Source organism: Bos grunniens, chromosome 16, assembly GCF_055505025.1.
Source record: "Bos grunniens cultivar Pamir isolate PY7600 chromosome 16, Bosgru_T2T1.0, whole genome shotgun sequence".
Taxonomy (NCBI): domain Eukaryota; kingdom Metazoa; phylum Chordata; class Mammalia; order Artiodactyla; family Bovidae; genus Bos; species Bos grunniens.
In genome coordinates, this window is record NC_141180.1 from 37,762,384 (window position 1) to 37,776,600 (window position 14,217).

At 38.0% G+C, this 14,217-nt stretch overlaps 1 protein-coding gene across 22 annotated transcripts in view; it reads left to right on the forward strand.

Annotated features, from left to right (window-relative positions):
- The window catches only part of KIF1B (kinesin family member 1B), a 151,256-nt gene that overhangs the window by 41,581 nt on the left and 95,458 nt on the right, over window positions 1-14,217 (forward strand). For 12 of the 22 annotated variants that reach the window (XM_086344423.1, XM_086344429.1, XM_086344425.1 and 9 more), the window contains exons 6-11: window positions 758-936; window positions 1,511-1,622; window positions 4,758-4,835; window positions 5,561-5,626; window positions 6,352-6,369; window positions 10,387-10,462. In XM_086344423.1, coding sequence (XP_086200549.1) covers window positions 758-936; window positions 1,511-1,622; window positions 4,758-4,835; window positions 5,561-5,626; window positions 6,352-6,369; window positions 10,387-10,462 — 529 coding nt within the window. The remainder of the gene's footprint in view (window positions 1-757; window positions 937-1,510; window positions 1,623-4,757; window positions 4,836-5,560; window positions 5,627-6,351; window positions 6,370-10,386; window positions 10,463-14,217) is intronic. The other 10 variants (XM_086344424.1, XM_086344430.1, XM_086344426.1 and 7 more) reach the window with 1 other exon arrangement.

The window sequence follows — 14,217 nt, forward strand, 5'->3', positions numbered from 1 at the left end:
CCCTTGTTCACTCTGCTTCAGCCGTTTCTGGAACACACCAGGAACATTTCTACCTCAGTGCTTTGTCACTTAGATTTCTTTTGGCTGGAAATTTTCTTTCCAGGGTATCTTTTTGACTAAGTTTTAATACTACTAGAAATCTTATTTTCAAGCTTTTGGAGTAATTTTAATCCTCAGTTATTGACAACATCATACATTAGAAAAAAAGCCCCGTGAATAACTGATTTGTTGTTGTTTAGTCACTAAGTTGTGTCTGACTCTTTTGTGACCCCATGGACTATATGTAGCCTACCAGTCTCCTCTGTTCCTGGGATCTCCCAGGCAAGAATATTGGAGTGGGTTGCCATTTCCTTCTCCAGGGGATCTTCCCAACCCAGGGATCAAACCTGCATCTCCTGCATCGGCAGGCGGATTCTTTACCACTGAGCCACCCGGGAAGCCCTAATAATTGATTACTAAAAGGGCTTTGCAAGTGATACTAGTAGTAAAGAATCCGCCTGCCAGTGCAGGAGATGCAAGAGACATAGGTTCAATCCCTGAGTTGGGAAGATCCTTTACCACCAGTACTCAGTTATATCTGTGCTACTGGTAAGAGAATGAAAGGGACTGGAACTATGGCATTTCACACTGTAAAGGCTGTTGATCTCAAATTGTAGAGCTTTTAATAAAAGATGCAAAAATAAAAAGATTTAAACTTTTTAATGTATAGGATTTCTTTTTCCAAGTCCTCTAAATCACTTTAATAACATATTCTTAGGTGAGCTACATGGAAATTTACTGTGAAAGAGTACGAGACTTGCTGAATCCCAAAAACAAGGGTCATCTGCGTGTGCGTGAACATCCCCTTCTTGGCCCTTATGTGGAGGACCTGTCAAAGTTGGCAGTCACTTCCTACACAGACATTGCTGACCTCATGGACGCTGGGAACAAAGCCAGGTATGGGAGGAAACAGACTCATGATCGAGGTTTTTGGTACATTTTGAGTCCCTTAGTTCCTGGTTAAGGGTTTGAAACCACATTTATAGCTGTGGAAGTTGCTTTTACCGTGGAGTGCTCTGATCCTTTGGCTGTGCTGGAAAAACAGTGGTCTCAGCATATTTGGTGTTCTTATCCAGACAGCACGCTACTGATCCAAATCAGAACTTTGGTTAAGTTCTGCTGTTAGGTTTTGATCAAGTCATGGTAAAATGTTGGTCATCACATGCCTATGGTAGTAATTGATTCTGGAATAATTGAGCACTTAATTAACAATAAAAATCAGATGCCTTGGTGCTTTCTAAAGATAGAGCTGGAGTATGAAAAATGATTCTGATGGGGTGCCTTTGAAGTTGGAGGTAGCTTGATAGGATCACAAAGTATTCAGAGCAGTTTTGTGGAAATGGCCGTCTTATAATATGAAGAAGTTTAAAGCTGTTGCTTGTGATTGTTATGCTTATAATTTGGAGGCTGCTGTCATTTTAACATTCATCTAAGGATTCTATTATCATGTGATCACCTTTATATTTTTTAGGACAGTGGCAGCTACCAACATGAATGAAACAAGTAGCCGTTCCCACGCTGTGTTTACCATTGTCTTCACCCAGAAGAAACATGATACTGAGACCAACCTTTCCACTGAGAAGGTAGGAGAACATCAGTGTCTGGGCTTGAGTTGTGTGGAATGGAGGTTTCCGTAAGCCTCTCTTGCTACCTTTGGATTTTGTGGAAGGGAAGAAAGTGCCCTTTTACTTAATGGAGGGTATCTTATACTTTATGCTTGTCATTTATATTCCACTCTATACCAGTTCTGAGTGTGGGTTTTTAAGTGAAATTGCAAGGTAGAAAATAAGAAACAAACCAAGACACTTGAGTCTCAAAAACTACTCCATTCAAGAGGGTTAAGCAGTTCTGAAGGGAAGAAAATCCTTCCTTTGTTTCTTGATTGGAACCTCTCAATTACCTTACTAACATCTTTAGCATATGTATTTTACTTTTTTGAGCTCTGATAATATTACTGTGGAATTAAACTGTTTAAGCAAACAAGATGTGTTTAATTTTGGGGGATAAAAATAACTACACAGCATTTTTGGTGTTCTTCAAATGCCTGTGCTTGTTAATTTCTCATTTTCTACAGTGGTTGGCTGAATATAGTAGATTGGAATTAAATTGCTTGCTTTAGATCTTGGCTCTTCCATTTTTTAGCAGTGTTATGTTGGGCAAGTCACTTAAACTCTTTGCGCCTCAGTTTCTCTAACTTCATAGGATTGGTAAGGAGGAGTAAATATTAATATAGGTTAAGTGCATGTATCTAATGCCTGACACAGCATAGCCATTTAATAAATGTTAATTTTATTGGCATTACTAATAAACTTATGTTGATTTCTATTCTGCCTACTTTCCTAAGTAGCATGCAGCTGGATTTTTAAATCTGAAGTTAATTATTATACTGGCTCTTGTGAAAGATCTTGCCTGAGAACTTTGTGATGCCAATATCATTAAAAACTAAAATCACCTTTTACTTGATGACTTGTTTGTTTTTAGCTGAAGATTAATTTTTTTTAATATACTCTTCATATAAGTAATCAAATAGCTTAACACTGCTTAGCCAGAGGTTCTGTATTAACGTAATTTAGTAGTATTGTCTGAATGGCACCAAGGAACATCCTGTGTGAAAGCATTTTTTCTTTTCTTCCATGATGTCATCTCTACAACAATAATGATATTAACCCCATAACCATAACTTCCTTGATAATCCATTTTGGATACTTTCCCAAAGCATTTTTTAAAAAACAACTTTATTGAGGTATTATTGAAGTATAATAAACCATACATATTTGGAGTATAAAACTGGATCAAATATGTATATAGTAAACTCCTCCTCCCCCCATCTGCAGGGGATACTTTCCATGACCCTCAGTGGATGCCAGCAACTACAGATAGTATCAAAACCCTTATATATATTGTTTTTTTTCTCATATATGTATACCTGTGATAAAGTTTAATTTATAAATTAGGGACATTAAGAGATTAACAACAGCAATAATAAAAATAGGACAATTATAACAATATACTGTGATATTGATATATAAATGTTTGTCTCTCTGACTCTCAAAATATCTTTTTGTACAAGCTTAGTGCCTTTTCCCTCTTAACGAAGCAGTTATCACACACTGTGGGCATAACTTTTGCAGCCTGAAGTTCAGCAGTGAAAACTAACAGGAATTTCTTTTTCCCTCTTCACAATTTCATGAATAGAAGATTCATTGCTACCGTAGATAGTAGCAACCTCAGTGTACACTTAAGAGAAGCTCTGTATTTATATGTCACAGGCTTCTTTTTGACATACCTGGATTATAAGTATTACTGCTTTTGTGTTTTGGGACCATTATTAAAATAAGGGTCATTTGAACACCAGAACTGTGATACCCCAAGAGCTAATCTGGTAGCTGAGATGGCTACTAAGGTACTGATTAGTGGGACATGCTGGATAAAGGGGTGATTGCATCCTGGGCATGGACGGGGATGGAGTGAGATTTCTTCATGCTACTTAAAATTACACACAACTGAAAACCTATGAATTGTTTGTTTTGGGAATTTTCCATTTAATACTTACCAAAGATCTACTAGAGAAGCGATAGGCTACCTACTCGAGTATTCTTGGGCTTCCCTTGTGGCTCATCTGGTAAAGAATCTGCCTGCAATAAGGAGGACCTGGGTTCAATCCCTGGGTTGGGAAGATCCCCTGAAGAAGGGAAAGGCTATCCTACCCACTCCAGTGTTCTGATCTGGAGAATTCCATGGAGTATATAATCCATGGGGTAGCAAAGAGTCGGACACGACTAAGCGACTTTCACATAGTTGACCATGGATAACTGAAACCATGGGAAGGGAAATGAAATATAAGAAGGGGGCTACTGTACACCTGCAAAACTGGTACCACAGTTCAGATAATGAGGATTTCTGTTATCCTAAAGAGTTGTCTCATGCTCCTTTGTAATCTCTTCCACCCTCATCCTCAGGCCATCTCTGATTGGCTTTTTGTCACTATAGATTAGTTTACATTTTCCAGAGTTTTATATAAACAGAATCATATGGTATGTATTATTTTCAGCCTGGCTTCTTTCAACTTAGCATAATGGTTTTGCGATTCATCCGTGTTGTTGTATGTATCAATAGTTCACTCATTTCCATGACTGATTAGTATTCCATTGTGTAGATATCTCACAGTTTGCTCATTAATTCATCTGTTAATGGGCATTAAATTGTTTCCAGTTTTTTATCATTACAAATGAAGATGCCATAAACACTTGTGTACATGAAAGTCTTTGTGTGTGTGCTTGTTTTTTGTTTTTCATGGTAAATAACTCGTAGAATGGTTGAGTCTTACGGTCAGTTTTTGTTCAGATTCTTAAGACTCTGCCAAACTGCTTTCAAAGAGATCATATCATTTTGCATTCCCATCAACAGTGTGAGAATTTCAGTTGCTAAAGCTTCATTTTTAATATGTCACTTAATGGGTTAATGAGTTTTATGTATTTTTATGAAATAGCATTTTAAGATATGTTTATTCTGAAATTCTTTTAAACCAAGATAATTGCTGTGAACTTGTTTTGCATGCTGCTTAAATTGACTGCTGTATATTTGTCTTCCTGTGCCACATATGAGGCCTAATTAATCTTTTTGGTGTTCTCTATGCCTTAATCTTTTAATTTCTTGCCTCTAAATGTTTTCTGCTTCTCCCTTGCTTATTTTTTAATTGCCTCAATGTTCTTTACCAGGTCAGTAAAATTAGCTTGGTGGATCTAGCAGGAAGTGAACGAGCTGATTCAACTGGTGCCAAAGGGACTCGATTAAAGGTATTTATTTTACCAAGTAAATAGCCTAGTCAATAAATGCTCTATGACACAGGTTAGCAAGCTATGGCCAACAGGATAAATCAGCCCACTGCCTGTTTTCATAGATAAAATTTTCTTGGGACACAGCTGCGTCTGTTCATGTATTGTCTGTGGCTGCCTTTGTGCTACAGTGATAGGTTGAGAAGTTGCAGCAGAGGCCGCGTGGCCCACAAAACCATTGACAGAAGAAATTTTCTGACTTCTGACTTATAACTTCAGTGCGAGATATGTTACATGATAATAGTTAAGGAGGACTTCATAGTCAGGATGAAAATTGAATTGTATTTTGAGGAATGGTTAGAATTTGGTTAGACAGAAGTAAGGGACAATAATTAGAAAACGGTACACAAATCCAGATATGAGAACAAGCATGGTCTTTTCTAGAGATTTGCTTAACAAGAGGAGAAATTGCACGTCAGTGAGTTGTGGAAAGAAGGTGCATCTGTGAGTTTTTCGAGCACAGACATCGTGATGATAATTAGGACTGTGAGTTAGGCATGTGGTCTTGGCCTGTCAACAAGGTGAAAGGAAAAAAAATTGAGGGTTAAAGAAGGTTTTTAGAACTTGTGGTCATAAATAAAAAAATAATGCTAGCATATGGCTAGTTGTATTTTATGTTATCATGTATGATGTGGCAGTAGTAGAATTCTTTATCATAATTCTTTTATGTTTGATATTGATTTCAGGAAGGAGCAAATATTAATAAATCTCTTACAACTCTGGGTAAAGTCATTTCAGCCTTGGCAGAGGTGGTAAGTGTTAACTCTTCATTGTAAGGGAAAGTTTGTCTACTCAGCAAATGTATTTGACTAATATTTTATGATTGCTCTTAAAGGGTATTCTCTTTTTTCCTTTTATATCATGTCTTTCTCTTTTTAGAGCTTTTCAGATAAGATAGTAGGTATGGCACACTTTGACTTTGTACTGAAAATAAAAGCGATTAAGGCAAATGAAAGTAAATGTAGATCTGTAAAGGCTAGAATTAACTAGGTCTTTGCAAAGACTTAAGGTTTGACTGAGCCTTATTTTGTAGCTCTTGTAAGAGCAAGTATATTTATTGCATATTATTTTCTATGTAATCTTTTCTAAACAGGATACTGTACATTTTGGAGTATTTTGAGCAATTTGCCTTGGCAAATGTTGTTGATTTGTGGGCCAATAAACTATATTTTAAAGTAGTTTTATTTTTTCTTATTTCTTAGAATTAAAACAAAACCCCTTATACAAAAATAGTTGAAACAATTTTTGTATAAGGGGCTTCGTTATTTAGGTTAGAAGCTAAGGAAGTGCTGGTTATTTTATGCTCTAGTTTAGTACCTCATTTGAATCTCTAAAAAGGATTAAATGTTTTCTTGCTTGTCTCTGAGAAGTGATATTCAATTTATGACTTAAAAAAATTTTTTTAATGACTTAAAATATTTTCTGTTTGGAGGCTTATTGTGTGTTCTCATTCTCTTTTAAATGCTTTTCCCCGTAGGATAACTGCACCAGCAAGGTATGGTGGGGCTTGGTAGAAATGATCTAGCTGTATAATCAGTTGTTGATTTTAAATCCTCAGCAGGATGCTTGGAGGCATAAGTAGGAATGGAAACTTGAAGAAGCATTATATTTGTTTTCTAGCTCTGGAATTTAGAATTGCTATTTAGGGTGACTGTGAATCATGAGATAGCACACCAATACAAAGGTTTAAGAAAAATGTAGCTATCATTTCAAGAAGCCAGCTATGTTTTAGAATGGTGCCCATAAAAAATTTATTTTATTGCTCTTAGGAGGCATATAGGTTACTGCCATATAGGTTTTCTACCATGAAAAGTCATGGATTATTTAAATTATTAAATTTTTTTCTTATTCTTTGGTTATACATAAATTGAAAGCTCTAAGATAAAATTAAATTTCTAACTGTTTTTAACCATTAAATGTTTCCAGAAAACATTGTTTGTATTCTTATTAATCCAGATACAGTAGATTTTCCTTTTCCTTATATTTTTACACAGATATTCTAAAATTTATTAATACTCTTTTGCATAAATAATAGGGCACTTAATAGTTTGATCTGAATCACAAGCGTATCGTGGGGGAGAGAGGCAGTGTCTGCTTTGAAATACTTTTAAAAATATAGATTTGCATGTTCTCTAGTTCTATAAAAATATTTTTAAAAGTTCTGATTTTCTGGGTTTTTGCTTTTTGTTTTGTTCTGTTCATTGGACAGAGCTGCCTGAGACTAAAACATCTCTCTGCTATTTGATATAATGCATGTGTAGATATTCTTCTAATATCTAATCTAGGTCCTAGAACAATGAAAACTTAAAATTTAGTGATTATTCTAACTTGTCCTGTCCATTTGCTCATCTGTTTACATCTGTATCAACCAGAGGAAAAGTTTACAAAGTATTTTTTCCATGATTTCCCTCACTGATCTATGTCACAAAATTTTGCAAATGATCTTTTATAATATGTTTTATAAAACCCAGTTTAGTACTCTGTGTCTGTGTCATAAACTGTAACAGATCAGAAATAAATGTTAATTTTTATATAACAAGCATGATTTTTGGTGAATTAAGATGTATTGTTATTTTCACTGGGAAGAGAAATAGGATTATTTCCATCCATACTTAAATAGTATTTTTTAGTGAGGTTAGTGATCTAAGTAAAGCTTGTTATGTAGCAGCTAAAACACTTAGTTTTTAAAAAAAATTGTGGATGTGAGAACAGGAAGGACATTCATTTGTATGAGAGCAAGCAGAGAAGAAATGGCTAAAGTTCTGGGATATTTTTAAATGGAAAAGATTGAAGTTCTATTTATACTTCTTCGTTTAGCTACTCCTTCTTAGTTTAGCCTAATTGACAGAAATGAATATGGAACATTTTAGAATCTGACACTGCTTACTTATTTTTACAGTTCTGTTGGCAGTCATTATAATTGGCATACTTTAAATCTTGCGGCATTTTCAATACTAAAGATAGGCAAAGTGAAGTGTTTAGATGCAGTGGGGAACGGAGAGGATAAACTGAGGTTTCAGGCCCCAAGGATTTCATGTGGAATGAAAGTCCCACTCAGCTATGAATGACTGAGAGGATTAATTCTCCTTAAAGGTCTGTGTAACTTAGGAATACAACCTGCTGTGGGAAATAATGTCCTCATAGGTGAATGTGTCTGTGGGTGGAGCAGGATGAGATGTTGTTCAGTCACTAAGATGACTTAGCCTGACTCTTTGCGACCCCATGGACTGCAGCGTGCCAGGCTTCTGCCTGTCCTTCACTATCTCTGGGAGTTTGCTCAGGTTCATGTCTGTTGAGTCGGTGATGCTATTCAGCCATCTCAAAATGTAGGGGACATGTTTGATGAGATGGAATTCAAGTACCAACTTGCCTACTTCCTTTCCTTCTCAACAAATCAGAAGTCAGCTACTTAGTACTCTTTCTGAATACCCAGGATTTAGCAAGAAATAAATCATGCTCAATAACCTCAGATATGCAGATGTACCACCCTTGTGGCAGAAAGTGAAGAGGAACTGAAGAGCCTCTTGATGAAAGTGAAAGAGGAGAGTGAAAAAGCTGGCTTAAAACTAAACATTCAAAAAATGAAGATCATGGCATCTGGTCCCGTCACTTCATGGCAAATAAATGGGGAAACAATGGAAACAGTGACAGACTTTATTTTCTTGGGCTCGAAAATCACTGCAGATGGTGACTGCAGCCATGAAATTAAAAGATGTTTGCTCCTTGGAAGAAAAGCTATGACAAACCTAGAAAGCATATTAAAAAGCAGAGAGGTTGCTTTGCTGACAAAGGTCCATCTAGTCAAAGCTATGTTTTTCCCACTAGTCATGTATGAATGTGAGAGTTGGACTATAAAGAAAGCTGAGTGCCAAAGAATTGAAGCTTTTGAACTGTGGTGTTGGAGAAGACTCTTGAGAGTCCCTTGGGCTGCAAGGATATCAAACTAGACAATCCTAAAGGAAATCAGTCCTGAATGTTCATTGGAGGGACTGATGCTGAAGCTCTAGTACTTTGGGCACCTGATGTGAAGAATGGACTCATTGGAAAAGACCCTGATGCTGGGAAAGATTGAAGGCAGGAGGAGAAGGGAATGACAGAGAATGAGATGGTTGGATGGCATCACTGACTCAATGGACACGAGTTTGAGCAAGTTCCGGGAGTTGGTGATGGACAGGGAAGCCTGGCGTGCTGCAGTCTATGGGGTCACAAACAGTCAGACACGACTTAGTGACTGAACTGAACTGAGGTCATCCTTAGTTTAATATGACCTCAGATTATGCTGGGAATAGATTATTAAACTGCCTGTTACTGGGGAGATGCCTATCAGTGAAACCTGGCTTTCCCCTTAGTAACTTCTTTAATTATCACCACACAGTAGTCAGCCAGCAGATATTGTAGTAGCCAAAGCATTTGCATTGTGTTTTACTTTCAGAGGGTGTAATTTCCTTCATCTCAGCACTGGTTTTGCATTGGTGTCTTTTGCTTTATCCTGTGATAATGAGATGGGCCATGGAGAGAGCAGTATAAGGAAACTTTTGATAAATATAGAAAGTTTATCTTGCAGTCTCTCTAAATCTCCTGATCAGCAAATTGCATCGCTTTCTTAGACCTTTTCACTTTGACTCCTAATTCTAATGGTCTGATATATTTTTGACATAATTTCCTTTTAAAGAAACCTAATATGTTTTACAATGTAAGAGTTACGAGATATGCAGTAACCACCTTGATGATTTGGTGGTTGACTAGATAAATTTATTAATTAAATGAGTTGCTCCTACACATCCAACCTGGAATGCACAAGATTCATATTTGCCCCTCTGTAAAAGTAAAAATTATTATTTGAGGTTTGCTATTAGATGATATTAAAAAAATCATTGTTAATTTTGTTAAGTGTGAGAGTGGTCTTATAGTTACTTTTTTCTTTTTTATAAAGTCTTTCTCTGTTAGAGATACATACCTGAAGTATTTTTAGGTGAAATGTGGATTTGCTTTAGGGCCCTACACAAGCTATAAATGACAGGATATTAGATAGTAGTGTTATATTGGTGTTAAATTTCCTGACTTTGGTCATTGAACTGTGGCTGTGTAAGAGAATGTCCTTATCTGCTGAAATGTTTAGGGATAAAAGGGCATAGGGTCTGTAGTTTCCTCCAGAATGGTTCAGAAAGAAAAAAACGTAGGAAAGACTTTGAGTGAAATTGAAACGTGATTGGTGAAATATTGATAATGGTCAGAGCTGCGTGATGGATATATGGTAGTTCATTAGGGTATTCTCCAAACTGTTGTGAATACTGTAAATTTTTCAGAATGAAATATAATAAGAAATAATTATTTATTAAATGAGCTTTTGGTTTTGTGAAGAACTGAAGCTGTGAGTGGTAAATTTCAACAGTGATGGCACCCCACTGTAATTTAATTTACTTGGAAGTTTTAGACTGGTTTGCCTTCCATCTGAATTATTCCTCTCTAACAATGCTAAGAAAGGCTAAGGCCATTTCTTTCTGTTTAATAGAGTAAGAAGAAGAAGAAAACTGATTTTATTCCCTACAGAGATTCTGTACTTACTTGGCTCCTTCGAGAAAATCTAGGTATGTAGTCATCTTTTTAAAGGTGTGAAATCATCTTTTTGAAGCTGTTTACCAATTATCTTTGTGGTTCATTTTCCTGTGTGTCTGCTTTTTGAGAAGAATAATCTCTGTTACTAACTTGAATGATCTTTCTCTTTTTTCATTTTTACTCTTGATTTAAGTTGGTTGAATTTGCTTACCTTAATTGTATTTGTTTATTTATACCAGTTTTTTTGAGATATAATTGACCATACAGAACTGTTTAAATTGAAGGTGTGCAGCATAATGATTTGGCTTATATACATCATGGAATGGTTATCACAGTAAGTTTAGTGAACATCCATTATCCTGTATAGATTAAACAAATTAAAGAAATAGAAAAATAATTTTTCTTGTGATGAGAACTCAAGATTTACTCCCTCAACAACTTTCATATGTAACATGGTCGTCTTTCAGTCGCTTAGTCATGTCTGACTCTTTGCAACTCCGTGAACTGCAGAACACCAGGCTTCCCTGTCCTTCATTATCTCCTGGAGCTTGCTCAAACTCATATCCATTGATTTGGTGATGCCATCCAAACATCTCATTCTCTGTCATCCCCTTCTTCTCCTGCCTTCAGTCTTTCCCAGCATCGGGGTCTTTTTTAATGAGTTGGCTCTTCGCATCAGGTGGCCAAAGTGTTGGAGCTTCAGCTTCATATATAACATACTGTAGTGTTAATTATATTTATCGTGTTGTAGATTATATTCCTAGTATTTATCTTATAACTGGAAGTTTGTACCTTTGGACTACATTCATCTAATTTCCCCTCTGCCCTAACCACTGCCACTGGAACCACAAGTCTGTTCTCTTTTTCTGTGTTTGTTTGTTTGTTTTTGAAGTATAGTTGACCTACAGCACTCTGTTAGTTCCTGTTACACAAAAGGCGATTTGGTATTTCTATGCATTTCAAACAAATCACCAATAAGTTTACTTAATGATATGTTACCATACAAAGATGTTATGTAGTTATTCACTGTATGTCCCAACTGTACATAGCTGTCTTTATATGTGGATTATTTTGAATTATTGATCTAAGTTCATGCATTTTAACAACCCAGCCTTTTTACTGTTCTTCCCACTCATGTTTAATGTTTTAACATCGTATTTTACATCTTTTGTTTTGTGTATCCCTTAACTCTTTATTGTGGAGAAGGCAATGGCACCCCACTCTAGTACTCTTGCCTGGAAAATCCCATGGAAGGAGGAGCCTAGTGGGCTGCAGTCCATAGGGTCGCTGGGAGTCGGACAGGACTGAGCGACTTCACTTTCACTTTTCACTTTCATGCATTGGACAAGGAAATGGCAACCCACTCCAGTGTTCTTGCTTTGAGAATCCCAGGGACGGGGGAGCCTGGTGTGCTGCCGTCTATGGGGTCACCCAGAGTCAGACACGACCGAAGCGACTTAGCAGCAGCAGTAACAGTAACTCTTTATTGAGGATGGAGATGATTTTACTACTTTTGTCTGTTAACCTTCCTACTTGCTTTATACATGACTCATTTACTACCTTTACTGTATATTTGCCTTTACCAATGAGATTTTTCCTTTTGTAGTTCTCATGTTTTTAGTTGTGGCCTTTTCTTTTTTACTTAGAGAAGTCCCTTTAACATTTCTTGTAAAACTGGTTTGGTGATGCTGAATTCTTTAGCTCTTGCTTAAATGTAACAATTTTGACATCTCTATCAAATCTGAATGAAAGCCTTGCCAGCTAGAGATTATTAGTTATAGGTTTTTCCCTTTCATCATTTTAAATATGTTGTGCCACTGTCTTCTAGAGAGTTTCTTCTGGAAAGTCAGCTGATAGCCTTACAGTAGTTTGTTTCTTTTCCCTTGCTGCTTTTAATATTCTCTCCTTATCTTTAATTTTTGCCATTTTAATTACCATGTCTAGAGTGATCCTCTTTGGGTTGATCCTGTTTGTTGATCCTCTCTGTGCTTCCTGGATGTCTTTTTTCTTTCCCAGGTTAGGGAAGTTTTCATCTATTATATCTTCAAATGTGTTCTCTCCCTCTTCTCCTTGGGCAGCCTTGTGTTCATACGCTGGATGTTGTACCAGGGGTCTCTTAAACCGTCCTCATTTCTTCTTATTCTTTTTTCTGTTCAGCCTTAGTTATCTCCACGATTCCATCTTCCAGCTCCCTAATCCATTCCTCTGTATCATCTAATCTACTGTTGATTCCTTCTAGTGTATTTTTCATTTCAGTTATTCTTAATTTTTTTTTTTTGGTTCTTCTTTGTATTTTGTAACTCTTGTTAAAAACTTCTAACTTCTTACTCTGTTCATTTAGTCTTCTCCTGAGTTCTTTGAACATCTTTACAATCATTACCATGAACTCTCTATTTGGTAGATTGCCTTTTCCACTTAGTTCTTCCAGGGTTTTATCTTGTTCCTTCGTTTTGAACATATTTCTCTGTTGCCTCATTTTGCCTAATTTATTGTTTTTATTTGTGTGTATCTGGTAGCTTGGTTAGGTGTCCTGACCTTGGAGAAGTGGCCTGTTGCAGGAGACGTCCTGTGTATCCCAGCAGTGCACTTCCCTCTGGTCACCAGAGCTGTATGCTCTAGGGGTGTCCCATGTTTGGGCTGCATGGGTCCTTCTGTTGTGGCAGGCTGGCTGCTGTGGGAATTCTGGGAGGTGTGGCTGACCCCTGTTCTGGTTGGTTTCCAGGCCCTGTGTTGTGTGGAGGCTGCCATACATTGGTGGATGGGGCTGAGTTCTGGAGCGGGTGGTTCCAAGGCTGGGGGCCTGGATGTGTTGTCAGTCTGCTGGCAGGCAGGGCCAGTTCCTGACAGGATGCTTGCAGAATCTGGTGTCCCAAAGCTGGTGCTGGCATGCCGGTGAGTAGGGCTAGATGCTAGAGTAGCTGCAGGGTCTAGGGTATCTTGGATGTGGTATTAGCCTGCTGGCAGATGGGACTGGAGCCCAGGACATCCTGGGGCTATTGCCAGCCTGTTGGTGGGCACAGCTGGGGCCCAGGGTCTCTGACTGTAGGGCCCTATGGGTCCTTGGGGCTGGGGCTAGTGCCAGCGTGCTGGTGTGGGATAGGGCGCAGGTCCTGGGCACTCAGGTAGACAGGACTGGGTGGCTGTGGGTTCTGGGGTCTTAAGACAGCAGACCTGCTGGTGGGTAAGGCAAGTCCCAGCACTTATCAGCTAGAGGGAGAATTCCAAAGTGGAACTTTCTGTGCCAGTGTCCTTGTGGTAGAACAAGCTCCCCAGATTGGCTGCCTCCAGAGAGTACTCCTGCCTCTTGTCCTCCAGGATCAGCCCAGGGTTCTGACCCAGTCTCCTTTCAGGTTACTGCCTCTGTCCTGGGTCCTGGGGCACGTGAGATTGTGTGTGTACTCCTTAAGAGTGGTGTCTCTCTTCCCACAGCCCTCTGGCTTTCCCAAAAGTAAGCCCTGCTGGGCTTCAAATCAAACTTTCTGGGGGCTTATCTTTTTGGTGCAGGAGTCCATGTGGAGCTCAGACCCCTTGCTCTTTGCGGAGAACCTCTGCAGTTGCAATTATCCTCATTTGTAGCTCAACCACGCAGGGCTGTGGGTCTTAACTATTCCATATCTCTGCCCCACCTACCTGTCTCCTTGTGATTCCTTCTTTAGTTTTAAGGACTTTTCTGCTAGTTGTTTGATTTTTCTTACCAAAAGTTGCTTTGGAATAGTTGTTATTTTGTGTGCCTGTGGAAAGAGGTGAGCTCAGGGTCTTCCTGCTCTGCCATTTTAGCTAATAGAGT